General features: G+C 44.8%; 1 protein-coding gene across 3 annotated transcripts in view; it reads left to right on the forward strand.

Annotated features, from left to right (window-relative positions):
* Positions 1–1,382: 1,382 nt before the first annotated feature.
* The window catches only part of fmnl2a (formin-like 2a), a 118,947-nt gene continuing 101,514 nt past the window's right edge, over positions 1,383–18,815 (forward strand). For all 3 annotated transcript variants that reach the window (XM_063213554.1, XM_063213555.1, XM_063213556.1), the window contains exon 1: positions 1,383–1,948. In XM_063213554.1, the coding sequence (XP_063069624.1) occupies positions 1,835–1,948 (114 nt within the window). In that variant the 5' untranslated portion in view covers positions 1,383–1,834. The remainder of the gene's footprint in view (positions 1,949–18,815) is intronic.

The following is an 18,815-nucleotide window of genomic DNA, read 5'->3' on the forward strand; positions in this document are numbered from 1 at the left end:
AGCTGAAAACTGCAGCAGTCACCTTGCACAGTTCTAGCTGCTCTGAAGCACGTGCGTGTCTAAGCAAATCATCCTGCCCATTCGCAATGTTAAATAAAAAGTTTTGCACAAGGCTAGGCTATAGTCTAAAATAGACACTGGAATAGCCCGTTTCGGAAGGCATTAAAGTCACGAGTTTACCCAGTCTAAATGTAGCTAGCACCCGGGAAGTTTCTGAGTTTTACTCCTTACATTAGTGAAACATAATATCAGGATATCCAACAAGTTAAAAGAATATCTGGGCATAACATTTAAAAGTGTCAGTGCAGAATTAAACTGGGCGCTGAATATAAATATTGGAGCCATTCTCCCTCCGTGTCTAGATACAGTCAGAGGCGCGCGCGCACGCTCTTATTTCTGTATTATATGAAAATATCCTAAAACGGTCACAACATCAGAGGACCTTCGTGGTGGAGGATACTTGCGGCGGGGGCCGAGACCGAGTTGTTACGGGACACTCTTAATATTATTGAAGGGACAGACCATGCTCGATAGCCTACTTTACCCGGTCTAAATGTAGCCCTCGAAAAGTTATGCCGCATAGGCCTATTGTGCAGATTGATGCCAAGAACACGTGAAACTGGGCACATTGGAGACTAGAGCCTATAATTTAGACATAGCCTATTCATTTGATTGTGCTACGTAAACTTAAAAGTGTCAGTACTGAATCAAGCGGGACGCTGAAATAGGCTATTGGAGCCAGTAACTTCGTGTCCGGTGGACAGCCTATTGTGCAGACGTGTGCGCACGCACAACTAATTTCTCTCCCATTGCTAATCAAGCCTCCGATCTCCAAAAAGACACGGGCACTCAGGATAACCGTTTACACGAGCTGTTTAAATAATGTGATGCACGTTCTTCATGACATGGCATGGTTTGGCCACCCTAAATTCAACATGACTGCATTCGCACATATCGTTTAAACATCCATGATGGAATTGTCACTCTTAATGTGCAAGTATTGGATATGAAAAAAGATCCTAAAACGGTCACAACACCAGAGGACCCGTGGTGGTGTGGTGGATATTTGCCGCGGGGACCGAGGCCGAGTTGTTACGGTACAGTCATATTATAGAAGGGACAGTCAGGCGACACAGCGCGACTCACATAGGGTAGCTGTGGTACCGCAAAGCATTCCTGATGGCGGAAATGAATGCAAATGCATGCAAATACTCGGGCGGATATCCGGGCACTCACATCCAGCCGCCTACTTACATTGGGTTGCTACAAGGACTTCAAGTACCACAATGCAACCGAACAAAACATCGTCTCCCTTAACTACGGCTTTTTGACACGCCCAAGTGGGAGGCCAATCTGAAAAGGCTTATTGTGTTGAACTGTGATTCAATGTGTGCGGTGCAGAGTTGCTCCAGGACCGTATCTCTGTTGGTCAGCATAGCAAGGATTAACACAGGCAACACAGACGGGGAACTGCTTAGCCTGAATCATGCACGTCGTCACCGTCATAACAGCAAACTGGGAGTGGAGCAGAAATTGTGCAAGATACGGATAAGACACGTTTTTTAATTTCATCGCGCGCGGTTGCCTAAGTTGCTGCCGAATTCCCCCCGAACGGTATAATGCGTGAAGAAAACTCTCGTCTTTGGAAAACTCGCCTGTTGTTGGTTGCGCCTTGTGTATGTCGGTGTGAAGTGGTCAGACTGGGATAGAGCTGGCGACTTAAGGACTTCCTCCAATACCTAACGGATACCTTTTTTGTTTTACTCGTGAATTTGTGAAGTGGAGGGAGAAAAGAAAAGAGAAGGCGACTTGAGTAACTACTCCACCTTCAAACATGGGGAACGCAGGGAGTATGGACCAACAAAATGACTTTAGGGGACACAACATGCCTTTAAAACTACCAATGCCGGAACCTGGTGAATTAGAGGAACGATTTGCGGTCGTTTTGGTAGGTGTACATAACTTTTAATATTGTGTGAAATAGTTGAAACTATATATGTTTTGACCCATGCTTCTCTGCTCGCCTGAACATCTGTTTTGGGCTGGTCTACTACTAGTGAGCCAACTCATGCACGCGCCGCCTATGGTCCCATCTTTTGTCTTTGAAATTAAGTATTTTAGTCCAAACTCTGAACTTAAAGGTAAAAAAATGATCTTGAAAGTATGCCTCCAAGCTGTTTACCTTGTCTTTTCATGCACTGGGAACAATAGGCTATTTTCTGAAGGACAGCGTGTCAATTTAACACGTCAACTTCTGGGCAACATTCCCCTGGCCCTCTCTATCTGTTACTTTTTCGTTCCAATGTGTATTTGACACATGAAAAGTTACATTGTTACATCGTAACGCATAGTCTACCTCAGTTGTTGCCATGCATAGCTCTTATAACTTACTTATTACTGTGGTGGTACATGGGTAGGCTTATTTGTTTCCTTGATTAAGTCATTTAATTATGTTTTTAAACATAGGATAGGCCTACTTTTACATCAGTTGCTTGTTTCATTTATCTTGTGAGGCCAATTGATGTATTCATTTTAAAAACTTCCCGACTATTCTTACTTAACCATCAGAAAACGGCACATTAGACAAGCCTTGAAATAACCTACATTGAGGTGTTTACTACTTAAGAAAAACCATTAGTGGCCTAAGATTTGTTGTGTCCCAAACACCTGTTTGTCTGAACCCCCCCTCAGTTCTTGCTTAAATTATGCCCAACACATTATTTATATTTTAGGGTAGTTAACTGTTTTTGACGGCACACTCATTACAAGTCCTCAGTATGTTCAGTTTAAGCAATATCCTGCCACACCAGATTTCACTGAGAGCAGATTGGGTGATTTACAACCAGCCACTTTTCATAATTCGAAGGCTTTAGTAATGAGATGTGCTCCATGAAAGTAACGACACACCTGTGAATTCCTGAATGTGAAGAATGTGGCTTTGATGAACATCTTGTGCTGTGCCTGTGCCATTCATGTGCCATGGTATGTGTTCATGTGAATGGGTGAATAACATAAAGTTTTTGTGTGAGACGTTGAACAGAGCCAGTATCCTTCAGCTGTACGTGTTTTTTGTTTTTTTTACGAGGGTGTTTGTCTGAATGTGGGTCAGGCTACTTTGGGGCTGTTGAATCTAATGCTCCAGTAAACCCAGGGGCACTCACTATACTCCTCCACTCCACTGTAGCAGGGCCCCATCAACAGAGCGTAGCAGAGCAGAGCCGCTTACACGCCTCTGAGCACAAGACTGTGACTCAATGCCAGGAAATACTCTACGTTAGCCTACCAAGATTAGACAGGATCGGTAGCCTACAGATTTCACACGTAACCCAACGTACCAAGTAACCTGAGAAAGAACAAAGATTTCATATGAGAAGACTTTCATAATGATTAATGTATGGCAATTAGGCAAGACACACTGGGGGTTTGACAGGTGTGTGAGTCAACTTGTGAGTAACTGTCCATTCCATTGAAAATATTGTGTATGACACATTTTCATCACCTTGAGTGGCCACAAATCTGCGTTGGCATTGGTACTGTATGACACAACTGTGACTGATCAGAAAAGATGGCAGCTTTTGGACAGGAAATTAAACCTTTGTTTGCTTTGTTGTGAGTTATTCATGCATAACCTGAGGCCATGTTTTTGTGTTTGCTGATAAAGCAGGCCGGGAGCGAGGCACCTCCGTCTCCCATTATTACCTAATGGAGCGAGTTTTTTTGGTGGGAGTCACTAATGTGTGTCACAGTCTTCTTGTTGGGGCGTAATTGCTGCGTGTCTTGGCCAGATGAATCCTGCTTTCTCTCAGAGAGAGAGAGAGAGAGAGAGAGAGAGAGAGAGAGAGAGAAAGAGGGAGAGAGAGAGAGTTTTAAACTCAGAGGCCAGACTGCTGGGGCTAACATAAGGACATAAGATGTGCTGGTTTGGTTTGAGTGTGCGTGGCACTGGAAGACCATAATCCAGTCTGCTTCTGGGAATGACCACCTGTTTCTTATAGCCCGTGAGGTATGAAGGCCTCGCCTCTGGTTTTGGATCTGTACCCTTTTAATGTACACCATCCTGCCACTTGAAAACTTCATCATCACTGAAAAATACCATATTCCAACTTAATAAACGCACAACATTATTTTTGACATTATAAACATTCTTTACTAGCACATGACTACTTGGTCATAGCCATTCTGACTATAGTAAACTTATCATATCCCTTGTGCTTTTCAGTCAAGTTTAAGTCAAAGTCTGTGCTCTATGCTATGAGAGCCCAGGACACCATGGTTCTCACAGCATGGTGAAATGCATATAAAATGGACATGACTTGAAAGGGTTTGACGGCATACGTCTCTGTGTTGCTGTTTCCCAAGACACCACCGCCACTACCATCCATCCTTCTGACTTTGTGGAGATAGCAGAAACTGACTACTACTACTAGTACTAACTCCTCCTTACCTGGGTAATACTAGCTGCCCTGAATGCATGGTCTCCAACTTCGGTGAGGCCCATCCCATGAAAGCAGAGAATCACAACCAGGGGTGTAGTGGGCGCGGTACACGGGGGTACGCAGTCCACCCACTTCTCCTGAGGTGAGATTTAAAAAAGAAAAATTCTGTCCGTGTTTGAATACAAAAAGGGGGTTGACATGATAAGTTGCCTAATTAATTGATGACCTCACAAATCGCGTACCCCACTTTAAAAATCCCCACTACACCACTGATCACAACACACCCTAATCTCCAGCTGGCCTGAGATGAGATGAGATGCCAGCTCAGCTCTGTTCAGCTCTGCTCAGCCTCACAGCTTCTGGCTCATCATACGTTACCTCATCCCATCCAGCCAAGTCACATCCATCCCCTGAGGTAGAGTGAATGATGGATGACTTGTTGAGAGGCAGTCAAGACACCGAGCCAAGCATCTCTCTCTCTCACCGTTACTGGTTATGTCAGGAGACTGAGGTTGGTGTGCCAGGGCTATGTCTTCACTCCTCCTTGGCGAAGGATACATAACACATGGCTTTAGTAGTCTTACCCCGTTAAGACACGGTAACGGCATTATAAATTTGCTGTTACCTACCAGAATGCTAATGACCAAGTCGTGCATTACTAAAGGCCCTGTGTTATGTCATACTATTGTAGTACTAGTTAACTTTTCAATTACTATTACAGTGTGCCACTGGAGGTACGACGTGCATTGAGGGGCTATGAGTTTAGCTGTATTGTGTTTAACGTGTTTAACTGTGTTTAACTTATGTTGGGTATGGCATATGGCTACATGGCTATTAATTGCTCTTGCAAAAAGTGTGATGATCACGATCTGCCATGTCTAGTGCCATGATAGCACAATTAGGCTATTTATGATAGGCTCTTGCTGAGACCTTTACAACACATCTTGAAGTCTTGAGGGAACAAGTCAAGTGGTGTCATCTAGTGCAACAAGTTCTGTATGACTTGGCTTCAAACCTCTTGACTAAGGCTGATTGTTTTTGCAGTCTATAAAAAGAAGATAGGAGGAGTGGAGAGAGGAGAGGAGAAAGGCTGCAGAGGCAGAATTCACCCACTAATCTGTGTCCAGGAGCAGACAGCGCAACCACAAATGACCGACCGCGCTGCATTTCAATCACCTCAGTCAGAAGAAAATAGCCGTAAATGCCACGCCTGTCCTGCTGCTGAACCAAGCCGTGGTCCTCAACAGTACTGAAAAAGAGATGCAGAGTTAGGCCCTTCACCCAGAAGTTTCTATTCTTACTTCTCATTTGTTCATTACAGAATGTGGAGGAGAGGCTGCCAAACACATGATGTTGCTTTGAAAATCAAATGCTACTTATTCATGTGCTTCCTCTTTCTTTGTGAAGAGCACTTCAAATACCTCAACATGAATCTTCACTGTCATTGTCAGACTGTCTGCTGCCATTGTCAGTTGTATTTCATTGTGTACAGACCAGACCATACATCATTTCAGCGCCCACAACATGGCGATACAGCACAGTAGATAAGTAGCAGAAAGGTCACCGTGTGCTGACTGGTTTGCAGCTTTTGTCTCCAAATAGCTTTTATTCCTGATATACTCAGCAGCACTGTTCCTCTGTTGAGGAATGTGAAGATCCCAGGAGTTGCAGCTGATATTTAAACCAGACATAATTATGTCTGTACTGTAGAGAGAGAGAGAGAGAGAGAGAGAGAGAGGGGGGGGGGGGGTTGTGAGAGGAGAGAGACAGAGGCATAGAAGTAGGGAGGGTGAGAACGGAGGGAGTAGGGGAAATGGTGGGAGAGAGAAAGAGAGAGAGAGAGAGAGAGAGAAAGTAGCGAGGGAGAGAGAAAGGTGAGAGGAGAGAGGGATGGGGATGGGGGTCCGAAGCATAAAAATAAAGGACTTTTAACTTTATTTCTGAGTGCCTTGGACCCTCTCTCTGCTTACTACGTAATTATGACACTCTCTTTGGCCAAGAAGGGAGGAGAGACGTAGAGCGAAGAGGAGGAGGAGAGGAGTAGAGAGGAGGGAAGACAGGGGAGGAGAAGAGAGACATTTATTTTTCTCTCATGTGACCCTGGCCATGAAAAACACTGGAATAATGTAAACGTTCTTTGTCTCCATCACATGTTTTGCTGGAGACTTCACACCAACACTGCCTGAGAACTGAGTGGGTGTACATTTTTAATGTTCTGTTATGTTTTGCTGTGTAGACACAATCTAGACAATATGGAGATCTACAGTTAGTATTTCAAACATGTTGGACATTCTTGCCTCATCTCCCAAGATTTCAGTTTTCACACAGTAGGCCTATTGTGTCATATTATCTAACTTACGTTTTATCAGGTAGGGAGTGAGACAGTCGTCGCCACTCAGCGGTTTTAGTGTCTTTTATTGCCATAGGGAAATAGTTTGAAATGTTTGGCATTTAACGGAGTGTTTCAGGCAGGGGCATGTCTCTGAGCGCTAGGGTGGTTGTCATAGCAGCAGCGGCATGGTCGTTGTTTCCCCAAGGAGCAGAGAATTGGATAAGATGAGTTCCACTATAGGGGCTTGAACGAGAGTGACCTGAACAGTACACATGTACCCTGTTTGGGGCCTGTTAGGGGTCTCACCATAGATCCTCTTAGGGCACAGAGTTCCACCCATTGAATACTAAAAACAACCTGTAACTACAACATATTGCAACATTACTGCAACTTTACAGTGTTTAGCAATAACTTACATTACAATTTGGTCACTGCCAGACCAGGAACAGCAAACCTAGGGGCTGTGCCCTTACGGAAAATGTTTTGTGTAATTGATGCTTTACTTTTACTTTCCTTTCCTCTTTTGCATTGGTATGCCTGGATAACTGTGACAGTGTTAACCTAAAATGTTTTACTTCATTCTTGGCTGTTGGGGCAACCTAGCAAAGAATATATTTATTTCTGACAGTTTGTAGGCTACTGTATAAAAGAGGTATTACTTGTTCATTATCAACAGTACCGGTAACAGTAATCCACAGATGGCTTATATCGAAACTTATCTTGATGCTAGCCCATACTTCCCTAAAATTGGAGATATCCCCACTTGTCTAAACTAGTTAATGAGTGACTCTCCTGAGGTTGCAAAACTATGTGTGGTATTGAAGGTGTGAGTCACGTGCTCTGGAAAGCGATCAGGAGAACAGGAAGATGACAGCCCCCAGGAAAAATGTGGTCGCTTTTCGCTCACTACTAGCCATGAACTTCTCATGGAAATAGTGTGTTCACAGCATGGTCTCTCAAATACACAATGATCTCTCTCTCTCTCTCTCTCTCTCTCTCTCTCTCTCTCTCTCTCTCTCTCTGCGCATTAGCCTGGGCTGGAGCTGTGTTTCTGAATGCCCTGTCTTGCCAACAGCGCCGGAAAGTTTATGAGCTAGTTATTGGGGCTCCCTTGAATGCCATATGGGAGCTGGTGGCTTAGCTTTTGTTATAGCCGGAGTTTTCAATAGGCAGCCCCCCAGATTACATCTAATCTGCTTTGTTTGAAGGCAGCTGAGAGGCCCCTATCATCTTTTTGTTATTGTGTGGTGTGCGTGTGTGTGCGCAAGTATGTGTTTTTCACTGTCTTGTGACTCTACTTTGAAAACCCTTCGGCACAGCCGAGGCACACTGTTGACATTGCGGGCACTGCACATCTGTCTAAATAGGGAGGTAGCATGTCATTAGCTGACTTAATGTTGACGATCAAAAGCTTTTTGCCTGTGTGAAATAATAGGGGTTACCTTTCTATATTTAACCTGGCACTTCTACTCCCGTTAGAAGCAAAAAAAACGTAGACGATCCTGTCAGTGTATTCTGGCAATAGTCCTCCAAGCTTTCCTGAAAGCCATTATTGCTTGGGTTCATTTCAATTTATTTTTTTTGTGATGATGGCTTAATGAATGTCTGTTTCATTCAATTTGTATTGTGCCACTCCCATCCCACCCCCTTATTATTGTGAATGGGAAGGACACATGACTTCTGGAAAAAGATTCACCACACAGTGAGACCTCAGCCATTGAGTCGTCATGTTTTTTTTCACCAGATGCTCTGAGTTAATGCGTGTGCTGATTTTCCTTTTAGATACATTTTCCATAACAATGCTTTTACCCCCTTCTGAGAACTTGTTCTAAAAACAACTCTGTTCTTGTAAAAATCTTGCCATGACTGCAGACACACACACACACACGCACGCACGCACACACACACACACACACACACACACACACACACACACACACACACACACACACACACACACACACACACACACACACACACACACACACACACACACACACACACACACACAGAAAGCAAAATAGACAAGATCTCTCTTTTGCACAGTAATGGCCAATGTTAAGCACAACAACAGTGTATTTCAGCTCAGTGTTGGCACCCAAGTGGTGACTAGCGGGCCATGACTCATTGTGTCAGTCACAGCTCCTGTACAGTACTGTAACAGTACATAAGCCATGTGTCACCCTGTCGCTAGTCGCCAGCTACATGTCAGCTCAGCTGGCCGACTCTCTCCCAGTTCATTGTTGCCCTCTGTCTGGCATAAGCACTGTTTTGTCCTGGAGACAAGCTCTAGCACATGGGCACACCACTGGTGTGTAAGCCTCTACGTATGCTGTTTATTCTCAGTAAACAGTGGAGGGTAGTGTGAGATGCAGCGCTCTATTCATTCTTTCGTTCTCCCTTCTTAAATAAATTGTTGTGCAATGCGCTTGTTTTGATTTGACGTGAGAAACCACATTCCATCTTAAATCCACCTTTACTAACTCGTAATAACTAACACTGTTTACAGTAACTATCTAACAGTTTAACAGAGTTAACTTAACTTAGTCCTATTTTTGTATTTGTCACATGAGAAGACATGAACAGTTTATTATATGAGAAAGTGCGTGCTACAGCATTTGAGATGCTAGGCTGGGTCCAATTATTTTGTTAACTTTTACCTACAGTGCATTTTGTCTTGGAACCACTTCCAACAGCGTAATGTGTTGCTGTGGCTCCGGTTTTAAAAAAGCGTTTTTTTTCTTCATTTAATTCGTTTTTAATGATGTTTTAAAGGAGAAACGAACATTTGTAGTTAGCAACAGCACTCCTGGCTTTACAACGCCAATAATGGCAGGGTCTTGGCTTCTGGGTGAAGAAGAATTTACGCAGTAGCAGTTGTAGTGCAGTGGCACCAGTGGACGTGCATGAGTGGCCGTGAACCACAAGCTCAGCTGAAAGTGCACAGTGAAAAATGTTAATGTTCATTCAACAGCAGGAGAGTCTATTTAACATTGTCTACAGCAGTGTTTTTCAACCTTGGGGTCGTAACCCCATGTGAGGTCGCCTGGAATTAAAATGGGGTAGCTCTAGGTGTGACAAAAATGAAAACTGATGAAAAATAACACTAATTATTATAATATTTATTCAGACTGAAACAGCACATACAACCTTAGACTTAAAATATCTATAGTATGAATAGCATACAATTTAAGCTTAGTTCAGTCAGTTCAGTTTTAGTTTCAGGGGTAGGCCTATGGGGTCCCCATCAATTTTAGATGTCAAAATAGGTTGGGAACCACTTAACTAGTCTAGAGTATTTTTTGTCCCAGAGTACTCCCTAAGGGTTAAATTGCATTTTTTTAAACGGTGTAAGTCAAGTATCTGAAAGCCCCTTTTTGGTTTAGCAAAGAGGTGGGACTCTGAGACACGACGGCATTCCTCACATTTTCACGCAGACTCTTCATTAAGCAGAACAGCGCGCCGCAGCACACACAACAACAATGGCCATTCTCAGGGGCTGCCGAAAGCACTGCCTTGGCTCAGACTGCGGTCGGTCCCGTCCGAGCGAGGTCCCGTGCGCCTTATAGTGCCAGAGAACAGAGCTGCTCTTTATTCCCGGCAACCCCGTGGCCAGCCGAGCGCCTGGCACTGACTCCAGACCAGCCGGCATCCAGAGCGCCGCGTACACTCGCTCGCTCGCTCCCTCTCTCCCTCCATGCCTGCTTGCTTCCCTGCTCTGGGGGCCAGGCCGACACGCCGAGCTGACTTCCCCCATAGGCCAGTGTTTCTCAAAGTGGGGGGCAAGCCCCCCTGGGGGGGCGCGGATGCATCGGAGGGGGTGCGTGTGACATCTGATTTTGGGGTTTTCCTCCCATGGAAATTATTTCCTGTCTCACCAATAAGCAATGCATTTTAAGCCCTCACCAACATTATATTATAAATTGTCCCCCTTTGTTTTGTTTACTGCTGTTTGAGGGTATGGGCTTGGAAGCATCCAGACCCTCCAAAGGGGGGAATGATGGGAAAAGTTTGAGAACCACTGCCATAGGCCAGAGGGGGCGCAGGGCCGGGCCGGCTCAGAGGCTTGCTTGCTTGCTGGAGAGGGCTGATTGAAAGGCAGGCAGGCAGGCGACTGGTGGTGGACACAGCCTGCCAGGCCTGCCGACAGATGGGGACAAAGGGGTATGTTGTCCCAGGCCCAGGGAGATAGGGCCCCAGAATTGGGTCCCCATTACATTGTATTGTATGTATTGGGTAGGGGGCCCTTTCAGATGACTTTGTCCTGGGCCCAGCCAAAGCTGTCAGCGGCCCTGGACAGGACACAGCACCCCGACCCATAGGAGGCCTGTGCGGGTAATTAGCTGTAGTTAGTCAGCTACATTTCTTGCAGTGCTGTTTGGGAGGACTAGAAGCTGTGTGAGATAGATTTGAGGGTGGGCGGTCGGTCGATCTCGCTCCAATGCTCTGGGCTCGTGTCAAAGAGGAGGAGGAGGAGGAGGATGAGAAAGACTGTGTGGTTGCTGTATGAAAGCAATTTTCGATCTTCTTCTTCTTCTTCTTCTTCTTCTTCTTCTTCTTCTTCTTCTTCTTCTTCTTCTTCTTCTTCTTCTTCTACTACACCTTAGTGCCTCAAAGGCCTGTCGACTGGTTGGCCATGTGTCAGCGTGTCGTGTGGGAACCAGACTCTTGGCTGCATCTGTGCAGTGAGGCCCAGTCAGGCAAAGCACAGCACACAGCACAGCACACAGCTCCCTGGAAATCTTTTCTGGTTTGCTTGTGCATGCGTTTATATTGCCCCTGGCCCGGACATTTGGAGGTGGATTCCTCTTGCTTTTGCAGATACTCTGCTCATTTTTGCTCGGTCATCACATTCCTGATGAATGATGTGGCAGGCAGGAGATGAGACTGACATCTCCTCACATCACTCATTGCCATTGTCAAGCTGTCTTGTCTCTCAGTTGAAGGGCTGTCAGTGCGTTACCGATTCAGCTCTTTACCTGTAAAAGTCAACAGAATTTCCACTGAAAGCAGAAATAAGCAGCACAGTTGGACTTGAGAATGGTATACCATGTATGACCCCTGATTAGTCAATGGTGGGTGTGAGAGGAAAAATAAAGCATAACTGAGAGCAGTATATCGGCTCTGACTGTGTTTATTTTCCACTCTCAGCAGCCATAGTAGTAGACTGATAATGAAAACGATAAGACTGTGTATATTTTAGTAGGTCACTATGTCAATAAGAGTCAGCCCGAGGCCCTCAAATGATCTTACTTTATGAGGTCAATATTTAACCAACACAGAGCACCGATTGTGTGATATTATGTCACCAAACGAAGCTATTGTTTGCACTTTGTCTGTCTTATCTGTTTGTCTGTCTTGTCTCCATTGTCTGGGCCAGTGCTTGTTGGTGTCTCGTGTGCAACAGGTGTTGGATGATGTAACTCTACACTCACTCCGGTCTGACTTCTTCATGCATTCAAAGTCGACAGTGTAGTAGGCTGTGATTATGTAGCAACAGAACCAGGCACCCATACACAGTACTGTTAATTCTGCAGCATCAATTCAATTATTATGAGACCAGCAATATGAATATTGAGTTTTACTCTCTCGGTGTTGAATTATCTTAACACTACAAACCTTTTATGTGTTGGTCAGTGTGTTGTCTCTGAGTATACATTAATGAAACACTTACAGAGTTAGAGCAGCATGATCAGAGTTAAATTAAAGTCTCTTAGTGTTGAATTTACACTGCAAAACTCACTGTGAAGCCAGTGTTCTCTATGATTATATCTGTATTGGCATTGGTATACACAGGATTTTTTGCTGTGTTAGTTCAACAACCTAATAGTAAGAACAACACTGCATGTTGAATTTTTTTGTGTTTCTTTGTGTTAATTTAATGCAAAACTTACTGTGAAGTAAATATTGTTTTGTGAATGAGAAGTAAGTGTTGTCTGTGATTATACAGCAACAGCACAGGCAGAGGAGACACGCATACTCAGACAGCCCAGACGGAAAGTGACTCTTGGGCACTTTGCCCCATTGTAGTGAGGTGGTGCATGATGGGAAAGATTTAGTGCCGGACAGACTTCAGCCAAGGTGACAGCTGTTAAGAGGGGCAGAGGGAAAAAAAACTTGGTCAATGAGTCTCGCCACTCTGGATCTGTTACTAAAAGTGTGGGGGCGGTTTGTTTTTCATGCAATAGCGAAAGGCTATGTGTCCCAGCTGCTGGGTCTGAAAATGTTGAATCAAACAAACCTTTTTTTGATTTTTTGACTTTTTATCAACACTGTCTTTTAAAGATGAGTGTCCCGCTCTTCACAGACCACACAGACACACTTACATAATGTCTGGGACTTGTTTTGGTGTTAAAGAGCCCCGAGAAACTAGTGCAAAAGTAACATGACAGTTTTTAGGGAGTGTTGCCACAAAGACTATGCAGTTTCACTATAGCCATTGTATGCAAAAAGGCAGTATACCACATCAATTTCATTCATGCCATTTTAAGTACTTTAAGCAGTTCTTGGCATAAGGAATCAGAAAAAGTGCTATATCCCTTTTCCGCTTGTCTATTTTGATTGGCCAGTGACTGTTTTATATGATTTGATTAGCTGTATCGCACAGATTTACCGGCAAGACACAATCTAGGTTAATCCGTCAACAGCCTATTTTGTGTGTTTTCAGTGTTCTGGGTTTGACCGGCGGTCTATTCACTGCTGACATCACTGCATAGTGAGACAGTGACTGAATGACTGGCCGATCTCTAATGGACTCATAGCACTGTGGGGGCAATAGAGTGTGTGTGTGTGTTTGTTTGTGTGTGTGTGTGTGTGTGTGTGTGTGTGTGTGTGTGTGTGTGTGTGTGTGTGTGTGTGTGTGTGTGTGTGTGTGTGTGTGTGTGTAGTTGGGGAGGGGGGCATTGTGTCTGTCTCTGCACTTACTGCTTGCCCAAATGCTAAAACACTCAGGCATTTTGGACCGAGACCAGAGAAAGTGAGTGTGCATCTGTGTGTGCAAATGGGTGTGTGTATGTGTGTGTGTGTGTGTACGTGCGTGCGCGCGTGTGTGTGCGTGCGTGTGTGTGTGTGTGCGCGCGACTGTGTATGTGCGTGTGCGTGTATGTGTTCCCACATGTGTGGGTGTGTGTTTATGTGTGTCCGTCTGCCTTTGAGTGTGTGTGTTTTCTTTTTCTTCCCTTTCTATCATGACCAATGCAACCGCTCTGCCCAGCTCAGCCTTCTCTCTTCTCTGGAGATGTGTGTGAATGTTGTGCTCCCTTTTGAAGCTGGTCGGGCCGGCCTGAAAAGGAGGGGTTTTGTTGGGTAAGCTCTTGCCAGGAGCAACATCTGCAGTGAGCATGGGAGGTCCCTCTCTCCCTCCCTGTGTGTATTTGCAGCGTTGTGTGAGTGGGACTTGATGTAGGTCCTAGTGACAGCTCTGGAAGTGCTAGAACAATGCCACAATCTGTTCCTTGCAGGTTTGGAAGTTCCTCCTCCTCCTCCTCTCCTCCCACCACGCTTCACCCATTGCTTCACAGGCAATGAGTGTAGTTACATATGAGGCACATTCCAATTTTAAACGGAATTTTGGCGGTATTCGGTTTGCGCCCGAGTCGTGTTAAGTCTTTGCTCATTCCGAACGTGACCGTGTTCCGGGAATACGTGTATTCTGGTTGCTGAGCGACGTTCCACACATGTTAATGGAATATTCCGGAACCTTTTAAAATCGAATGCTGGCAATATTCTGTTTTACACTGGAATTCTCCGCTAGCGTAACTGTGCTCCCTGAGTGTGGTTGGCTGCAGCAATACAAGGCCAATGAAATCCCACAGGATTATGACCCTGTCATTTCACAGTAACCATTTGGTCATGGAAAAAATGCGAGGTCCTCCCAGAGTGCCTAGAGTTCGCCTAACACACAGTATAACATGGTGTTTCCCTAACTGGAAGTGGGTGTGTTCCGTTTGGTGTCCTTCTGGACAACAGAACTCTTAATTAAGCTCCCATTCCAGCTGCTTTAGGCTTTCATTACCCTTATTGTGAAGGCAGTAGCGTTTCACAGTGCAGCCTGCCTTGGATGTCAGGGCTCGGCTGCCTATCTGTTAGTTCCTAGAAGTCGTCAAGATAGATAAGAGGGGGGTTGGCTGCCGGTCCTTACAGTATATTTGTGGATTACTGGATTGTTTTGGCAGGCGGTCGGGCGGGCGGGGGACGTGGACCAGTCTGGCCAGAGCCTTCTCTTCAAACTCTCCCTCCCCAACCTCAGCACATCCCTCCTACGGCCCACCTGTTTTCCCCAGGGCCTCACTGCCGAGTTCCACACCATGCCATGCCAGCCACCCCGGGCCACAGCTACTGCCTCGCCTCTCTCCCTCCCTGGCAGGATTAATGGCTCGCAGGCCTTTATCAGCAAACCAGCTCCCCCCTCCCTTGCCAGGATTGACCCAGTCGTTGGCACCAAGTGGTCAGTTAGCGGTGCATCGATGCCAACAGTAGTGTTTCCCGAGGCTGTGGGGAAACAGGAGCCTAATGTGTTTTGACAGTAGTGTAAGCCAGCCAGCCAATGCTGGGGTGATTTTTCAGACTGGCTGCTACTGTAAAACGTGCCCCAGGGCTATCTATTTGATACCATACATAGAGTATTGACACACACATATGCGCACACGCACGCACAAGCACACAGACACACACACACACACACACACGCACACACTCACACTCACACGCACACATGCACGCACACACACAGCTCAGGGCTCTCACAACGTTAACCGTCAGCACATACAATAAAAGCAGGGAAAGAAGGAATGTAGGCTCATGTTTTAGGTTTCTCTCTAGCGATTGTAGAACAAAGAGCAGCTTGAATGAAATAGAGACCACTTTTCTCCCTTTTTCCAAAAAGGTTCCTGGAATTTTGCAAAGAATTATGTCTGCTTGTGGAGACTGGAGAGAAGAGAACAGTTGTGTGCACTTAAAATAGGTGAAAGCCTTGAACATAGTTACTGCATTGTCATCGTGGTCGAATTTATCGATTTTGCTTGCGTTCGTGTTGGGACCCTGCATAAAAAGTGATGAAATTCCCACGTCGGCCATAATACCAACACAATCTCTTTTATTTCCCACCGCCCCCTTGCCTTCGTCTAGCTGACTTATAGCATTTGTTGTCTTTTTATAGCATTTCATCCCGGCGTGTGCCGTTAACTTAGGGCCCTCTGATATACGTGGGCACTAAAAAAGTTGCATCTTTGGGGTGGGCAGAGAAGCAGTCAATGAAGCAATGAAAGTTTTTTGTCCGCGCTCCGCTTCTCTTTTTACAAACCATCAGACGCCCTTTAACAGCCCAACACGAATTATCAACAGGTCCCTAACGGCCTCAAATGAAACCCAAATGTGTGTGTGTGTGTGGGGAGAGGGGGTTTCGTTGGTAGTTGGTCGCTTGTTTGGGAGCCTTCACACACCCCCCAACACCCCTCATTCTGCTGGCTTGACACCCTGGGCTAGGGGTGTAAATAATGATCCTTTTGTAACTAAACTTACTTCTGTTGTATCGATGCATCGATCCTTCAGCCGGCGATTCAATTAATTGATTTATCCACAAGAGAATCGACTAATCTTTATTCGATTTTTGTGTTCTTATTTCACTCATTTTGTAAGACATTTTATTATGCTCATGTAATGATAATAACTTTTGATTGGAATCAAGGAGCATTCTTAAGTATCAAAATGAATCGAATTGCTGGCCTAAGAAATCGATATAGAATTGAATCGCCACAAAGGCTATTAATTTTACACCCCTACTCTGGGCTTGTGCAGAGGCTGGAGTTGGAGGCTGTGTAGAACTTCTAAGTGAAAAGCGAAGTCCGCAACACTGCTTGTCTATTGTGTATTTAATCAAGCAACGTTTCGACCTTCAGGTCTTCATCAGGCAAAGTTGCCGGATGAAGACCTGAAGGTCGAAACGTTGCTCGATTAAATACACAATAGACAAGCAGTGTTGCAGACTTCTCTTTTTTCACTTGTTCACTTTTTTTACTCTCATTGTCCTGCACCTGGCCCGTCGGGTGGGATGTGCACACATCTACTCCTCTGAACAGGTGTACTTGTGCCCTGCAGCATAACAAGCAACCCCCTTAATGATTTCTTTAAGCATATCGGATAGACTGAACTGCCTTGCAAAATTCACATGATTATTATTCTGTTCGCAAATTGTTCTACATTATGATTAATTGCATCAATGACCTTTCTGCAAAGAACTTTTTCCTCTTTCTTCAGTGTCCACTGGGACGAAGGTAGCCGGCTACATCCCATGGTGGCTTTTTATTGCCTCTGTGTGCTCACTCAGCACAATCTCTCTCTAGGTAGGAACCTCGTCAGGAGCCGAGAGCAGATCACAGCAGTGGTAATTACAGCCCACAGTTTCCTCCCTCTAGTGCACAGGGGTAATCAGAGAGGAAGAAAATGATGTCACCTCACCTCCCTCTCTAGTGAAAGTGTAGCGTGGTGTTGTGGTATAAAGTTCAGGGAGGGAAATTCACAGTTTGTGTTGCTAGACACGCCTCTGCTCCACACCTCCGATCTCAGCTGCTCCAAACACCTCTCACAGTGTTGTTTAGGGCAGACGCTGAAGAAATTAGAATGCTCCTACCCATAATATGTTTTGTTTGTGTAATCTTTTGCAAGATCGATGTTATGGGATGTAGGGTGAGTTGTGATATAATGAGGTGATTGATTTAAGTCTTTGGTAAATCCAAACAACACCGTCCACTCCGTTTATACCATTTAGGCTTACCTATTATTGTAGTGAAAGAGGGAGAGTTAGCGTGTGTGTAGCTCGTTAAGCACATTGTGTAATAGTCAGCATCGTGTAAGCAAAAGAGGACAAAAGTGCACAAGGGTACCTGACTAGAGTGGACTAAGAATGGTGCCAGACTGCACTCTTTGCTGCACTGGAGGGGAGAGTGTGAGACGTGAAAAATAGAACAAATTAGATTACTATTTCAACATTCTAAAAGGATTATGAAGTTTGCACTATAGCGGTTCTTGAACTTCATCAGAGCATGCCTTCCTCTCCAATTTCGTAAAGTAAACAGTGTTGTAATCTGTGGTAATTTTCTTTGCACCACAGATTAGCTAAGGATGGCAACGGTCGGCTATCTTTTTTAACCCATGCTAGTTTTCGTAATAGGATTAACCTATTTGTATCTGTCGTATACCATACAGACTTGAAATAGTCTAAAGTAACTCAGCTGAAAGTTTGGCTATGGTTTAGTGTTTAGCTATGGTATAGCGTAATAAACAATACATGTTAAAAACTATTGAATGAAGAGGGGTGACAACCACATCAGAACCACTTTGATAGACTATACAGAAAGCCGATTAAGACTTGTTCGTTACAATTTTTGTGACAGTAAGGTTATAACAGGCTCTGCGCAAAGAGGTTAATAAATGGCTGGGTCTGTAATTGCTCTGTGCTCCCTGTGGGACAAAGTGTACAAACTTGTCCTCTCCTTACCCCAACTCTCGCTTACGTAAGACTGAGGCATTAGGCTAAGGCGTTAGTCTGAACGAGTGTGTCTGTTTAGGTCCAAACATACGCTTAATTCTCTTGCGCTTACTGCTCTAGGTTGTCGTTGGCTTATTGCACTGTTTACATTTGATGACACCTTTAGTAATGTAGACTGTCAGGAGTAGCACCAGTGGTATCACATTTGTATGATTCTGAAATGTGGACGCAACATTGACAGAAATTCTTTGCTCCTGTTCTGTTGGTTTAAAAAAAAAGATAAAACAGATAGTGTATGGCAAGTTAATGTTGAACTGCAAGTTAGAAACTGGATGGATATGAAGGAAGTAATATATTATCAAATTAATTTACTGCGCACTGCACACTGACTGAAGTTCAACCACCAAGTTCAATCCATTGACCCAAAATAGAAACTGTCCAGTCCACTGAGGTCAGAAGGGTGTCCTTGAGGACTCCTGGGGGTCATTGCTAAGTCAGCCGGTGACGACTCATTGGATAACCTCAAGCACCTGTCACACTAACTGCTCCATCTGAATGGCTG

The sequence above is a fragment of the Engraulis encrasicolus genome, chromosome 13 (genome assembly GCF_034702125.1).
Source record: "Engraulis encrasicolus isolate BLACKSEA-1 chromosome 13, IST_EnEncr_1.0, whole genome shotgun sequence".
Classification (NCBI taxonomy): domain Eukaryota; kingdom Metazoa; phylum Chordata; class Actinopteri; order Clupeiformes; family Engraulidae; genus Engraulis; species Engraulis encrasicolus.